Below are 14,412 nucleotides of genomic sequence, written 5' to 3'. Positions count from 1 at the left end.
TTTGTTTAAGCACAGGACGTAGGTACTGGATTTAACCTTCTCACGCTCCATCTGTATTTTAAATTCGACCATGCTGTGATCACTCCTTCCGAGAGGATCTGTAACTGTGAGATTACTAATTATTCCTGTCTCATTAAACAGGACTAGATCTAGTATACTTGCTCCCTTATAGATTCCATTACATATTGTTCAAGGAAGTTATCGCGGGTGCATTCGATGAACCCCTCCTCAAGGCTGCCATGACCGACCTGGTTTGACCAACCGATATGCCGATTAAAATCCCCCATGATAATTGCTGTACTATTTTTACATGCATTAGCTATTTCTACGTATGTTTTCCGCCCCACCACAATGTCGTTATTTGGTGGCCTGTAGACCACACCTATCAGTGACTTCTTCTCCCTGCTATTCCTAGTTTTCATCCAAATGGATTCAAAGTTTTGTTCAGTAGAACCTATTATCATCTCTCACTACAGCCCTGATATCATCCTTAAAAATCAGAGCATCACCTTACCTTCTTGATTGTCCTTCCGGACAGTTTGATACCCCTGGATATTTAACTCCCAGTCATGACCATCCTGTAAGTTGCTAAATTTATCCCATCAATTGCTTTCCAGAAGATTAGATTGAGATTACATCTCATGTTAACTCCTAAGAGTTACAAGTCCCTAGCTGTGTTTCTGGTGAAACTGATAGTGCAAACATGACCCAGTTACCAGTTGCAAACCCGAAGTGTGAGACGGGCGCCCGTTGGTGCTGGCCGGTCCTTCAAATCTGCAAGTTGGGCTGTGATGTTGTCACTGATATTTCACTTCATTCTAATAGAGGGCTTGCATAGGGATGTCACCTATGGTTATATGTATGGACACTAAAGAAGAGGGGTTGAGAGGACAAGAGGCTGAAGCAAGCCAGTTTTTTTTTTCTACCTTTCCTCTGATGCTTTCTGAGGCCAGAAAGAGGTCCTGCCTGCTCGCCAGCTGCCACTCTGCCAGTTTCAGCAGTAAATTAAATCTTTCCTCTGAAGAGACCTGGGAGTTGATGTAGCCTGGGCCACAGTATTTTGAGCCCAAGACCGTTGTTGCAGCAGTTCTCTGCACTCAGCCAATTTCCCCTCCCAAATTAAAATCAGAGCTCTGACTTTCTTTCTCTTTTTCAGTCAATCAATTTGTATATCTGCATGTTTTCATACAAAGATAATTAAAACCTTATTTAGATTAGAAACACTTAGTTTTATTTATTTTATCATTTACATCCTTCTCTTACATTGCAGGTTTCTGTTATGGTTAGGTCTCCTCAATTTTAACATAGCTATTCATAATAAAACCCAAATCATGGAAAAAGCTTATTTTCTTTCTTTATGTAGGCACGACCAATGGCAAGTACTGCTGTTCCAAAATATATTTCAATCACCGCTGTTTCTCAGGTCCATATCTAAACAAAGGACGGATAGCAGAACTTCCTCAATCAGTTGGACCTGGAAAATGCGTGCTTGTTCTGAAAGAGGTAGGATGGATCGAAACATTAAAACCAGTTTACTTAATTAATGAAAATACTTCAACATTGAGGGCTAATATTTTCTTCAATAAACCAAAATGCCCATAGGTTCCAAATTTAGAACTTTGTAACCTATTGAAATTCCCTCCATCTTAAACATTTGAAATAAATTTAATGTTAATTGTAGGAAATTAGCATGCTTAGCAGCAAAACAGTATCAACTACAATTATAGCCTGAGTAATGTAAATAGAATGCAGGGGAATAGAAAAGAATGAGACAGAGGGTGTAGGAAGATGATGATAGATGCAAATTTGAAATCAAGGACCAGGTTTTCAGTGTAGAACCTGCCATCTGGAAGGAACACAGTTCCAACCCATGGCTCAGCTATGATCTCTTGCTATGTAAATTTTGAATGCAAGTGATCTAATTGGCCAGGAGGTGAGCCCATTATTCAATCAGAAAAAAACAGGAGCTTTCAGGAGTTGTGGAGCTGCCTGTCTGCCACCAGCACCTAAGGAAGATTGCTGCCATGATGGAGGTTGCTGCTGCCTTTCTGAATAGAGCAGACATCTCATAAGAGGGGCAGGAGGTGGAAGGAAAGGAAAGTGGCCATTCGAACAAATTCAGATTACAGCACGGGACCGGGTGGCAGCTGACCCATCAAATTTCCCTTCTTAATAAATAAATATTAAATTTCAAACCTTCCTGCAGTTAACCTGACAGCTGGCACCAGATTATTTGGGTTTACCAAAATAAACATTGAAAGTCATTCCTCACTGCATGCACCCTTTCATGTGCTTGTTGGGCACTTAAGTTAGATGAACCTTACAGACTGTGGGACTATGGTAATGGGATTGACTGGATTAATCTATGGAGATCAAATATGAATTTGATGGGCTGAATGGGCTCTTTCTGTGCCATGGTAACTCATACCCTATTGACCCAGTAATATGATGACAAGCAGGTTACTTGTTCCCCCTCTCCACCTGCCCTTTGAAAGTTTGGCACAATCCCAGAGGCATCAGGGTTGTGAAACAATCTCCAGGACTGCATTCTTCAAATCATACCCACAGTTGGTTTTGACCCCACAGATATTTGGAAATTCCACTTTGAGAGGGAGCAAGAGAATTGCTCTACTTTTGAACTGGCTATGAAATTCATGGAACTTTGGGCCTGGAATTCTATTAATTTTGAATTACCATTACTACTGAATTTTGAATTACCATTAATAATTTTGCACCAGGGTGTTTGAGTCATTAGCTGGTCACCGAAGGTTGGTCAGAAAAGAATGAATCAATTGTCTTGCAATGCCACTGTATAGAAAGAAGACCCTAATGTTTTTAATACCTTCCAGTCAATAATATTTACAGTAACATTACAAAACATACTAATGTTGGTTTTAGTTTTATAACTAGCATACACAAAAAGGAAATTAAGGAAGAATCTCCATTTGGAAATACATTACACATTGGAACTTTGTGCAACACTATTTACAGGAGCAAGCACATTTAGTAAATAACTCATAGATACACCTGAAACTTGAAAAATCTCGTGTGCACAAAGTTCATGATTTACTACGGATATAATTCTGTGCAAATCTCTTTAATATAGGCTTTCTTTTCCACTTCATTATTTCAATTTCAATTTCATCAATTCTGTGATACTGTGATCTAGTCCAAATAGATGTTGACAAGAGTTCTGAACTGGTACAAGCTGCCGTTCCTGACTTCTAAATATCTAGACCATTGACAAAAAGCTGAATCTAGGCTGTGAGCTGCCACACGGAGCCTCATTAAAATATCTTGTAAAAAGCCAGTGTCTTCAGCATTGTCACCAGATGCATGGGAAAAGAATTTTATGCAACCAATATCTCTCATAATTGAAATATTCAGACAAAATGTGTACACCCTTGATAATTTGGTTTTCATTTTGAGATCATGAGTATTAGAATTGGTCTTTGTACTTTTTGTTGCCTATAAAATAGGTTCTTAATCTGTTAATTAATGCGGCCTACAAACCAGGCCGGGTGCTCCGGGAATTGCAGCTCGAAGATGACCCAGAGTGGAATTGTCAGGAAGAAACACTGAAAGCCAAGTAAGTGGAACTGTGCTTGCATGAAGATGTGACTAGTTGGTTTTGTAATAAATAAATCACTAAATAATATTGAGTATATAACTCACAATGTGTACAATGTGTGAGTTGCAAAAGATAACTTGCCTGCTTTTCAGTCAACCAGAAGTGCTTTGTGTACTTCTACAAATCTTGCTTTTTGATGGTTATCAGCTTAATTCTTTCAATCAACCTAAAGAAAAAAGCAGCAGTTTCCTGACCACGTCCTGTCACAGAAATATGATACACACATTGAACGGGTGTCCAGTGCTCCTGTGTAGTTGTTTCATGGTTATTGAGTATTGCATTTTAATTGTCAGCGTAAATGCTGTGAAATGATAAAAAAAAGTTGTAAGTTGGACTTAAATCTCAAGTAATCTTCAAGAAGTGCATTTAATGTTATACGACAGTAAATTACATGAGTATTAGTTGAAACTGGCTCTTCAAAACACACACAAACAATACTTTTTAAAAATATACAATACATTGGCACTGAATTAAGAATGTCAGTGAACAATGGAAGAAGAGCCAATCGTACATCCCTGGTAGCTGCACTGAAAAATAAACCACATCCATGATATACAAATCCAATGAAGCTGTTCCTTGGAAATTGCTGAGTTATTACAAAGGGGCCGAAGGGCCTGTTTCCACGCCGTTGGGAATCTAATCTAATCTAATCTAATAATTGTTGTCCTGTTACATTTGTCCAAAGAAACAGGAGTTGCTGAAAATCTTGAATAAAAGTAGAATGCGCTGCAAGTATTCAGCAGATCAGGTAGCATCCATGGAGAGGAACAATTGCCGTTTAAAGTCAGTTGTGATTTTTCATTAGCACTTAAAATGTTTGTTCCTAACCCTAACCCTATTGCAGGTGGTTTAGGCAGATATTAACTCAATTACTGTTGATGTTTTATTGCTTGGCAAACTATAGCAAGTGTTTTGCGCTTTTACATGTAAAATTCACTGAAAAAATATAATTTCTATATAATTAGTACTTTTTCTCTAAAAAGTTTACAGATTTGTAAAACAACTTTTGAGACTGCATTATCACCTCATTAAGGTTAATGTTCATAAATATTTTTTAATCAGTTTAGTTTTATACCCAGATGTGTTGTTAGAAATTTATAGACTTTATACATTGCATTATTAGGTTTTGTAATATGTTCACAGAAAATGCTCCTTTTTCATTTTTTTTCTGACTACAATGTGTATGTAGAATTAGGTGCCAAAAGCATACAAAAAAAAATTAGGTTTTATGCTTTTAAGCGCTATCTGTTTGAAACTGAGAGTTTTTGACTTTCGTAAAAAAAAATTCAAAATAACTGAGTTTCTATTTGTATAGTGTATGTTATTCTCCATTTTGAACTACTGAAGGTGATTACTTAGATTTTGGGGGAAAAAAGCATGATTAGCATGTAAAAGACTAGAACATCAAGTAGTTCAGCTTTTTTGTTTTGATGCAGAAAATACAGTGACTAATCAAGTTAAGTTGTCATGACTAAACCAAGTGCGTAGAACTGAAAACACTGAATGGATATAAATAGATCATTTTTTTAAAAAAGGTAATTTATTTCAACTCTCAAGTTAATGTAGAATTCTTTTTTATATCGTGCCTACCCCTTTACTCTGTGCCTCACAAATCTCAGCATTTTTTTATTCAGCAAGCATTTAAACCATAGACTAGTTTCCTTCCAGTGGTGCTGCTTCATGGCATGGATCTCTAAAATAGGAAAGTTTCTCCTTAAAGCCAGATCATGATCAACAATTTCTACATCATGTACAGAATTTCTTCTGCTGAAAGGAAGTAGATTGATATTAAGTTGCTTATGTATCAATGTTGAAACATTGTGCTGAATTTAATCCCATACTCAGTGGGAAATACTGCAGATGTGTCCATTTCATCATTGTCGTGGTCCTATGGCCAAAGTATGCCCCAGTTACATAAAAGGGTGAAAGAGACTGAGGTAGCATTCCTGCCTGTCGATTAGGCTTATTTAATGAATCAATTAGATACACTTCATTCCTGAGCCTAATTTAGTGGTGGCTCAGGAATTAGGGGATCGGTTAAAGTGTGTTCGCTTTAATGCAAGGAGTATCAGGAATAAAAGTGATGAACTTAGAGCATGGATCAGTACCAGGTGCTATGATGTTGTGGCCATAACAGAGACATGGGTTTCTCATGGGCAGGAATGGTTGCTGGATGTTCCAGGGTTTAGAACATTTAAAAAGAATAGGGAGGGGGGAAAAAGAGGAGGGGGTGTAGCACTACTAATCAGAGAGGGTATCACAGCTACAGAAGCTTCCATTGTCGAGGAAGATCTGCCTACTGAGTCAGTATGGGTGGAAATTAGGAACAGCAAGGGAGTAGTCACCTCGTTAGGGGTTTACTACAGGCCCCCCAATAGCAGCAGGGAGATTGAAGAAAGCATAGGTCGACAGATTTTGGAGAAGTGTGCACGCAGTAGGGTTGTTGTAATGGGTGACTTTAACTTTCCTAATATTGATTGGAACCTCCTTCGAGCAGAAGATTTGAATGGAGCTGTTTTTGTAAGGTGTGTTCAGGAGGGTTTCCTAACGCAGTACGTTGACAGGCCGACGAGGGGAGAGGCCATTCTAGACTTGGTGCTCGGAAACGAGCCGGGGCAGGTATCAGATCTTGTGGTGGGAGAGCATTTTGGTGATAGTGACCATAACTGCCTCACATTCTACATAGCTATGGAGAAGGAGAGGATTAGGCAGAATGGGAGGATATTTAATTGGGGAAGAGGAAACTATGATGCGATTAGACATGAGTTAGGAAGCATGGACTGGGAGCAGTTGTTCCATGGTAAGGGAACTATAGACATGTGGAGACGGTTTAAGGAACAGTTGTTGGGAGTGATGAGTAAATATGTCCCTCTGAGACAGGCAAGAAGGGGTAAGATTAAGGAACCTTGGATGACGAGAGCGGTGGAGCTTCTAGTGAAAAGGAAGAAGGTAGCTTACATAAGGTGGAGGAAGCTAGGGTCAAGTTCAGCGAGAGAGGATTACATGCAGGCAAGGAAGGAGCTCAAAAATGGTCTGAGGAGAGCCAGGAGGGGGCACGAGAAAGGCTTGGCAGAAGGAATCCGGGAAAACACAAAGGCATTTTACACTTACGTGAGGAATAAGAGAATGGTCAAAGAAAGAGTAGGGCCGATCAGGGATAGCGTAGGGAACTTGTGTGTGGAGCCTGAGGAGGTAGGGGAAGCCCTAAATGAGTTTTTTGCTTCTGTCTTTACGAAAGAAACGAACTTTGTAGTGAATGAAACCTTTGAAGAGCAGGTGTGCATGCTGGAATGGATAGAGATAGACGAAGCTGATGTGCTGAAAATTTTGTCAAACATTAAGATTGACAAGTCGCCAGGCCCGGATCAGATTTGTCCTCGGCTGCTTTGGGAAGCGAGAAATGCAATTGCTTCGCCACTTGCGAAGATCTTTGCATCCTCGCTCTCCACTGGAGTCATACCTGAGGACTGGAGAGAGGCAAATGTAATTCCTCTCTTCAAGAAAGGAAATAGGGAAATCCCCGGCAATTATCGACCGGTAAGTCTCACGTCTGTCGTCTGCAAGGTGTTAGAAAGGATTCTGAGGGATAAGATTTATGACCATCTGGAAGAGCATGGCTTGATCAAATACAGTCAACACGGCTTTGTGAGGGGTAGGTCATGCCTTACAAACCTTATCGAGTTTTTTGAGGATGTGACTAGAAAGGTTGATGAGGGTCGAGCTGTGGATGTGGTGTATATGGACTTCAGTAAGGCATTTGATAAGGTTCCCCATGGAAGGCTCATTCAGAAGGTCAGGAGGAATGGGATACAGGGGAACTTAGCTGCTTGGATACAGAATTGGCTGGCCAACAGAAGACAGCGAGTGGTAGTAGAAGGAAAATATTCTGCCTGGAAGTCAGTGGTGAGTGGGGTTCCACAGGGCTCTGTCCTTGGGCCTCTACTGTTTGTAATTTTTATTAATGACTTGGACGAGGGGATTGAAGGATGGGTCAGCAAGTTTGCAGACGACACAAAGGTCGGAGGTGTCGTTGACAGTGTAGAGGGCTGTTGTAGGCTGCAGCGGGACATTGACAGGATGCAGAGATGGGCTGAGAGGTGGCAGATGGAGTTCAACCTGGATAAATGCGAGGTGATGCATTTTGGAAGGTCGAATTTGAAAGCTGAGTACAGGATTAAGGATAGGATTCTTGGCAGCGTGGAGGAACAGAGGGATCTTGGTGTGCAGATACATAGATCCCTTAAAATGGCCACCCAAGTGGACAGGGTTGTTAAGAAAGCATATGGTGTTTTGGCTTTCATTAACAGGGGGATTGAGTTTAAGAGTCGTGAGATCTTGTTGCAGCTCTATAAAACTTTGGTTAGACTGCACTTGGAATACTGCGTCCAGTTCTGGGCGCCCTATTATAGGAAAGATGTGGATGCTTTGGAGAGGGTTCAGAGGAGGTTTACCAGGATGCTGCCTGGACTGGAGGGCTTATCTTATGAAGAGAGGTTGACTGAGCTCGGTCTCTTTTCATTGGAGAAAAGGAGGAGGAGAGGGGACCTAATTGAGGTATACAAGATAATGAGAGGCATAGATAGAGTTGATAGCCAGAGACTATTTCCCAGGGCAGAAATGGCTAGCACGAGGGGTCATAGTTTTAAGCTGGTTGGTGGAAAGTATAGAGGGGATGTCAGAGGCAGGTTCTTTACGCAGAGAGTTGTGAGAGCATGGAATGCGTTGCCAGGAGCAGTTGTGGAAGCAAGGTCATTGGGGTCATTTAAGAGACTGCTGGACATGTATATGGTCACAGAAATTTGAGGGTGCATACATGAGGATCAATGGTCGGCACAACGTTGTGGGCTGAAGGGCCTGTTCTGTGCTGTACTGTTCTATGTTCTATGTAAATGATAATGGGATGGGTTTACCGTGCCTGCAAAAGACCACCCAGCAAACCCAGTCAACTTTGTTACTGGCCAAATCACCAGACCAAAGGGCTACACTCTCAGTGGACTGGGATGACTACTGGTGATTTAACTTGAGGGTCACCATACCTCAGGGGAGGGAAGAGGTTGCAAAGGAGAGTCCTTCATGGTAACCTCAGCCAGAATTGGGAATTGAACCCACACTGTTGGCATCACGCTGCTTCGCAACCATTCCAGGGGCGATATATGTGTCCATTGTTGCAAAACACTCTGTGCCCAATTAAAAGACCTGCCTTCAGACAAGGTGTTGGTTACTGAAAGCCATCCCCTTACCTTTGCTTCAAAATGTCCCCTCTCCTGTGATCTACCATCCTTATCCCAGTCTCATACATCATTGGCTGGGCCCCATGATGATCTTGCCACATGGACCACAATCATGGAAAGGTCCTGTGATGTTCTGGAGGTCATTTTGTTTCATTTGGACTGACTCTTTGGATTTAACTGGGTTTTCCGAATGAAAAAATACCTCAACATTTTGTAGAGGAGAAATGACAGGCGTTCACAAAATAAAATGATGGAAGTCGGGTGGGACTATCTGACAACTTAGAGGGCCAGTCGGATATTGTTAACACCTTCTTCCTTCTTTGACATCCTTGGCAATATCCAGCTTAATGTTCGGATCTTGTGGAATATGTTTAACATTCTATTTTGCTTATAGATTACAAGGTGTAGAGCTGGATGAACACAGCAGGCCAAGCAGCATCTTCGGAGCAATTGTTTAAATTAGTCTATAAGTTTATTAAACTTTTTATGGGCGTTGGTTGTATAATTTGGAATTTTATCCTCACTACCTTTTCAGTAGATCTCGTATGGTGAATGATTCTACAGCTGGCAGCTGCATCTTCCCTTTAATTTGGAAATGCAATAATATGGTGCCACACACCTGTCAAACCAAAATATTAATTGACTTCATTGGAAGTACTTCATTAATTTCTCCGTTATTTGTATGCAAGTCTCCACCAGTGATTACTGGTCAGGATGTTTATCTGTCACAGTTAAGTATTCCCGTAACTGACATCGATGCTTTTGGTCCGGGACAGTGTAATGCAGTACTGGGAACTGATACCCAAATGGGTGATATGCTAAAACCTGAACCATGTACAACTACAACAGTCAAACTGAGAACAACCGGTCAAAATCACACGATATAGCACATGTCTGCAGTGCTTCAAGGTTCAAAGCAAGGCGGAAAATCCGGTTATTTGTGGTAATAAATCACTGATCTACATTGGTTGTTGGTCTCCTAACAGTTATGCTTTCAAAGAATGTCTTTATTCTTCTCCATCTGATCCGTTTCAGCCCTACAGCCTTCGAGGAATTCCTCTTCTAACGGGTCTATTGCCCAGTTTCTTTGGTGCCCTCAACTGATTAGGCCCTAGGCTTTGGAATTTCTTCAAAATACCACTCCACCTCACCCCCCTCAAACCAATAGCTGATCAAGATTTTAGTCACCTATCCAAATGTCATCCTGCGTTGCATCTGGACGCTTGTAATCTCTCCTTTTATTACGCTACCATTGGTGGTCATGTTAATTGTATAGTTCTCCTCATGTCCTTAATTTCCCTGTCTAAAAGCCTCACTGTCCATCTTTTCCTGTCTTTTAAGGCCCTCTTTAATATTCATATTGACCAAAATTTTGTGTGTCCCTCGCAGTATCCCCTCATTTGAATCAGCATCCAATTTTATCATAGATATTCATAAAGTGCAGTGGAAAGTTCACGAATCTTAGCAACAAACATTAAAATCCCTTTACAACAGCCCAATTTGCTGCATTATTGATATAAATGCCTGCTTTAGCTTTCAACTTGTTGGTTTAAGTTTCTTTAGTACTTTTTAAACTGACAAAGAACTATTGCTGCTGCAGCTGAGTACATGTTCAGATTTATTGAAGTGTATTATAATGTTTGGTCAACTGAGTTCTAATGTACATGTGTAGCAAATGTACTTTTGTTATCTTGAATATTTTATTTCTTTAACAATTAATCAGTAAATCCAAAGTTGCATAAAATGTAAAACTGCTGAAAGCTGTCAGTATTTGAAGAGGATTTTTAACACAAGATCTCAAAACTTGAAATAAAAATATTATCTTTAAATGAAAAGATATGACTGCAAAGAATAGTGTGGTGCAACATTAAGAAATCTATGAATGTATTCCTATATGAACATGAGTGGAAAATCGTTAATTTTATTTAAAGTAATTTTTTTTTCCTTCTGATTGTGATATTTTGGTGGTGATGTTATATTTAGAAGAAATTTTTTACATTGTTATTTGTCTCATATTACAGAAGCTTTGCTTTAACCTTTTGAAATAAAGACAACTTTGCCTCAAAATATTTTAATGTATTTTTTTCATTGTCTAACAAAATGGACAATCTTCTACTAACTTTCAATGATAGGATTGCTCAGCAGCCATTGGGAGGAGGGACTGTGATCACTCATCCCTTGCTGGTACAATTGTAGCATCCCTACTGCTGCTTTGACTGAGATATTCTAATCCAAATAGAGACACACTGCAAGTGTGGAGTCGTATAGATCTGTATGTCTTAGCAGTTCATTGGATAAATTCACTAAGCTACTGGAGTTCAAATGTGCTAATCATAAGAGGCTTTAAAGGGTCTGATCTCCCCTTGTACTTTTTGAGAAAATTAAGTTTAAAAATAACATTAATTCTGGTTGCACAGTAAGAGCTAGAATGCGGGCTGTTAATGTCAAATTCAGGTGTTGCCTGTTTTTAAGCAATTTAAATAATTATCTAATAAATAAAACAAGTAGAACAAGAAAACTACAGCTGTATGCTTTAAGTAATTATTAAATTGTTTCAATTGGATTATTATTATTTTATTTTAAGGTACAAAGGGAAAACATACAGAGCAATTATGAAAATTGTGAGGACAGCAGATCGGGTTGCAGATTTCTGCAGAAGGACTTGCATGAAGTTAGAATGCTGCCCAAACTTGTTTGGGCCACTCATGGTTACTGACAAATGCCCTGAGAACTGCTCTGTTCACACAAAAACAAAATACAGTAAGTATTATAACTAGGCAAATATTATTATGACCTAGCAGTCTTAATATAAGTTGGAAATAGTAAGCTGTTTTATCAGATTCTGTTGAAAGTAAATGGCTTATTTGTGCATTGGCATAGCTGTATAAGTACAGTACAAGCATTATTTCTTTTGAATCCATCGATGCTTCTATCAAAATACAAAGCCTTTGCTGCCCTTGTAAAATATTATTTTACAATTCCTGTAATGCTATTTACACAACATTAAGACAAACTTTTAGTCTTATTAAAATGTCATTTGTAACCATTTGGGCCACAGAGTTCTTCTCTTATTCAGGACTTTGAAGTAAGGCAAGAATTTGAAGGAAGGAGTGGAAATCAGTGCAGGGTGTTCTGTACATGTTGAAATTGATTGCAGAGAACCATTCAGAGTGATTTGGGAACAACTTGCTTTTTCACTTAGATAACAAAGTGTAGAGCTGGACGAACACAGCAGGCCAAGCAGCATCTTAGGAGCGCAAAAGCTGACGTTTCGGGCCTAGACCCTTCGTCAGAAAGGGTGATGAAGGGACTAGGCCCGAAACGTCAGCTTTTGTGTTCCTGAGATGCTGCTTGGCCTGCTGTGTTCGTCCAGCTCTACACTTTGTTATCTTAGGAACTACAGATGCTGGAGAATCTATTATCTCTTTGCTTTTTCGCCTTCCGAGATTGCTTGACACTTGTACTTTTAATGCAGCTGCTTTGGATTAGTATCGGTAATACTACCTAACTACTTTGTGAATTTGTTGGTGCTATATTTATCAGTTCCTGTGCTAGTATAGGATTGGAACCAATATATTTTATGTTTTAATGAGCACCTTGCATCTTTAACAAATATCTATTTAGAACACATGTTCAAAAAATATTCTGAACTTACCTAAAGACTTGGTGGGGGGAGGAAGGTATAAAGTAGCACAAAGTTTTCTGAAAGGATATAGTCGTTTGAAGTAACACATTAATATTAATGACACCAATTCATCACTGACCTGACCGATGTTTCTCACAAATTAAAATAAAATGAAGAAAAGTAAATTTCTGCAGTTTAAACTTAGGAATGAATTGTTTGATCTTCATATTTAATACTAACAGATAGTGACAATCTTGTGTATATGTTAGAAGCTGTTATTAAGCACAGTATAACAGAGCAGTTGGATAAGTTAAAGGTAATCAGGCAGAGTCAACATGGTTTTATTAAAAGGAAATCATATTTAATTAATTATTGGAGTTCTTTAAAGAAGTAACTTGTAATGTGGGTAAAGAAGAACCAGTGGATGTATTATACTTAAGTTATCCAGAAGGCATTTGAGAAAGTGCGACATCAAAGGTTATTGGAGAACATAAAATCTTACGGTGCAGAGGATAATATGTTGGCATGGATGCAAGATAGGCTCACTAACAAAAAGCAGAGTAGGAATAAATGGGTCTTTTTTCTGGTAGATAGGATTTCATGAGGTGATATGTCACAGGGGTCAGTGCTGATGCCCCAACTTCTTAGAGTTTATATAAATGGTTTGGACAAAGGGACTGAAGCTTTGGAAGCTAATTTGATGATGATACAAACCTAGGTAGAAAAGTGAGTTGTGAAAAGGACACAGTGAACCTACAAATGGAAATAGAGAGGTTAAGTGAGTGGGAAAATTGTCTGATTGGTAGAATGAAAGGAGCAGGATGTAGAACATAGAACAATACAGCACAGTACAGGCCCTTTGGCCCACAATGTTGCGCCGACCTTTTATCCTACTAAGATCAAACTACCCTGCATACCCCACATTTTACTATTCTCCATGTGCCTATCCAAAAGTCGTTTAAATGTCTCTAAAGTATCTGACTGCACTACCACTGTGGCAGTGCATTCCACACATCCACAAACCTACATCTCCCCTATACCTTCTTCCAATCACCTTAAAATTATGCCCCCATGTAACAGTCATTTCCGCCTGAGGAAAAAGTCTCTGGCTATCCACTCTATCTATACCTCATCATCTTGTACACCTCTATCAAGTCACCTCTCTCCTTCTTTGCTCCAATGAGAAAAGCCCTAGCTCCCTCAACCTTTCCTCATAAGACCTGCCCTCCAGTCTAATCAGCATCCTGGTAAATCTCCTCTGCACTCTCCCTAAAGCTTCTACATCTTTCCTATAATAAGGTGACTAGAACTGAACACAATATTCCAAGCGTGGTCTAACCAGGGTTTTATAGAGCTGCAACATAACCCCACGGCGCTTAAACTGAATTCCCCTGCCAATGACAGCCAACACACCATACGCTCTTTACAACCCTGTCAACTTGGGTAGCAACTTTGAGGGATCTATGGACGTGGACTCCAAGATCCCTCTGTCCCTCCACACTGCCGAGAATCCTGCCATTAACCCTGTATTCTGCATTCAAACTTAACTTTCCAAAATGAATCATGTCACACTTTTCTGGGTTGCATTCCACCTACCACTTTGCCCGGTTCTGCATCCTGTAAACGTTGAGATGTTGTAGAGACTTGTGATGCAAAGTAATCCAGGTGTCACAATCCATGAATTGCAAAGGATTAGTAAGCAGATACAGCGAGTCGTCAGGAAAGCTAATGGAATGGTATATTTTATTATGAGGGGAAATGAATTTCAGGGAGGTTATGCTTCAGGTATACAGTGCACTGGTGACATTGGATCTGGAGTACTATACACAATAGGGGCCACTCTAGTTGTGGAAGGATGGTAATGCATTGGAAGCAGTTCAGGGAACATTCATAGAGTAATAGCTGAATGAGTGAATTGCCTTATG

The 14,412-nt window shown here is 39.7% G+C and overlaps 1 protein-coding gene across 2 annotated transcripts in view; it reads left to right on the top strand.

Annotated features, from left to right (window-relative positions):
- Positions 1 to 14,412, top strand: part of sfmbt2 (Scm like with four mbt domains 2) — a 196,876-nt gene that overhangs the window by 160,923 nt on the left and 21,541 nt on the right. For both annotated transcript variants that reach the window (XM_048553832.2, XM_048553833.2), the window contains exons 16-18: positions 1,364 to 1,503; positions 3,480 to 3,589; positions 11,447 to 11,622. In XM_048553832.2, the coding sequence (XP_048409789.1) occupies positions 1,364 to 1,503; positions 3,480 to 3,589; positions 11,447 to 11,622 (426 nt within the window). The remainder of the gene's footprint in view (positions 1 to 1,363; positions 1,504 to 3,479; positions 3,590 to 11,446; positions 11,623 to 14,412) is intronic.

The sequence above is a fragment of the Stegostoma tigrinum genome, chromosome 25 (genome assembly GCF_030684315.1).
Source record: "Stegostoma tigrinum isolate sSteTig4 chromosome 25, sSteTig4.hap1, whole genome shotgun sequence".
Taxonomy (NCBI): Eukaryota; Metazoa; Chordata; class Chondrichthyes; order Orectolobiformes; family Stegostomatidae; genus Stegostoma; species Stegostoma tigrinum.
This window is presented reverse-complemented; position numbering and strand designations above follow the sequence as displayed.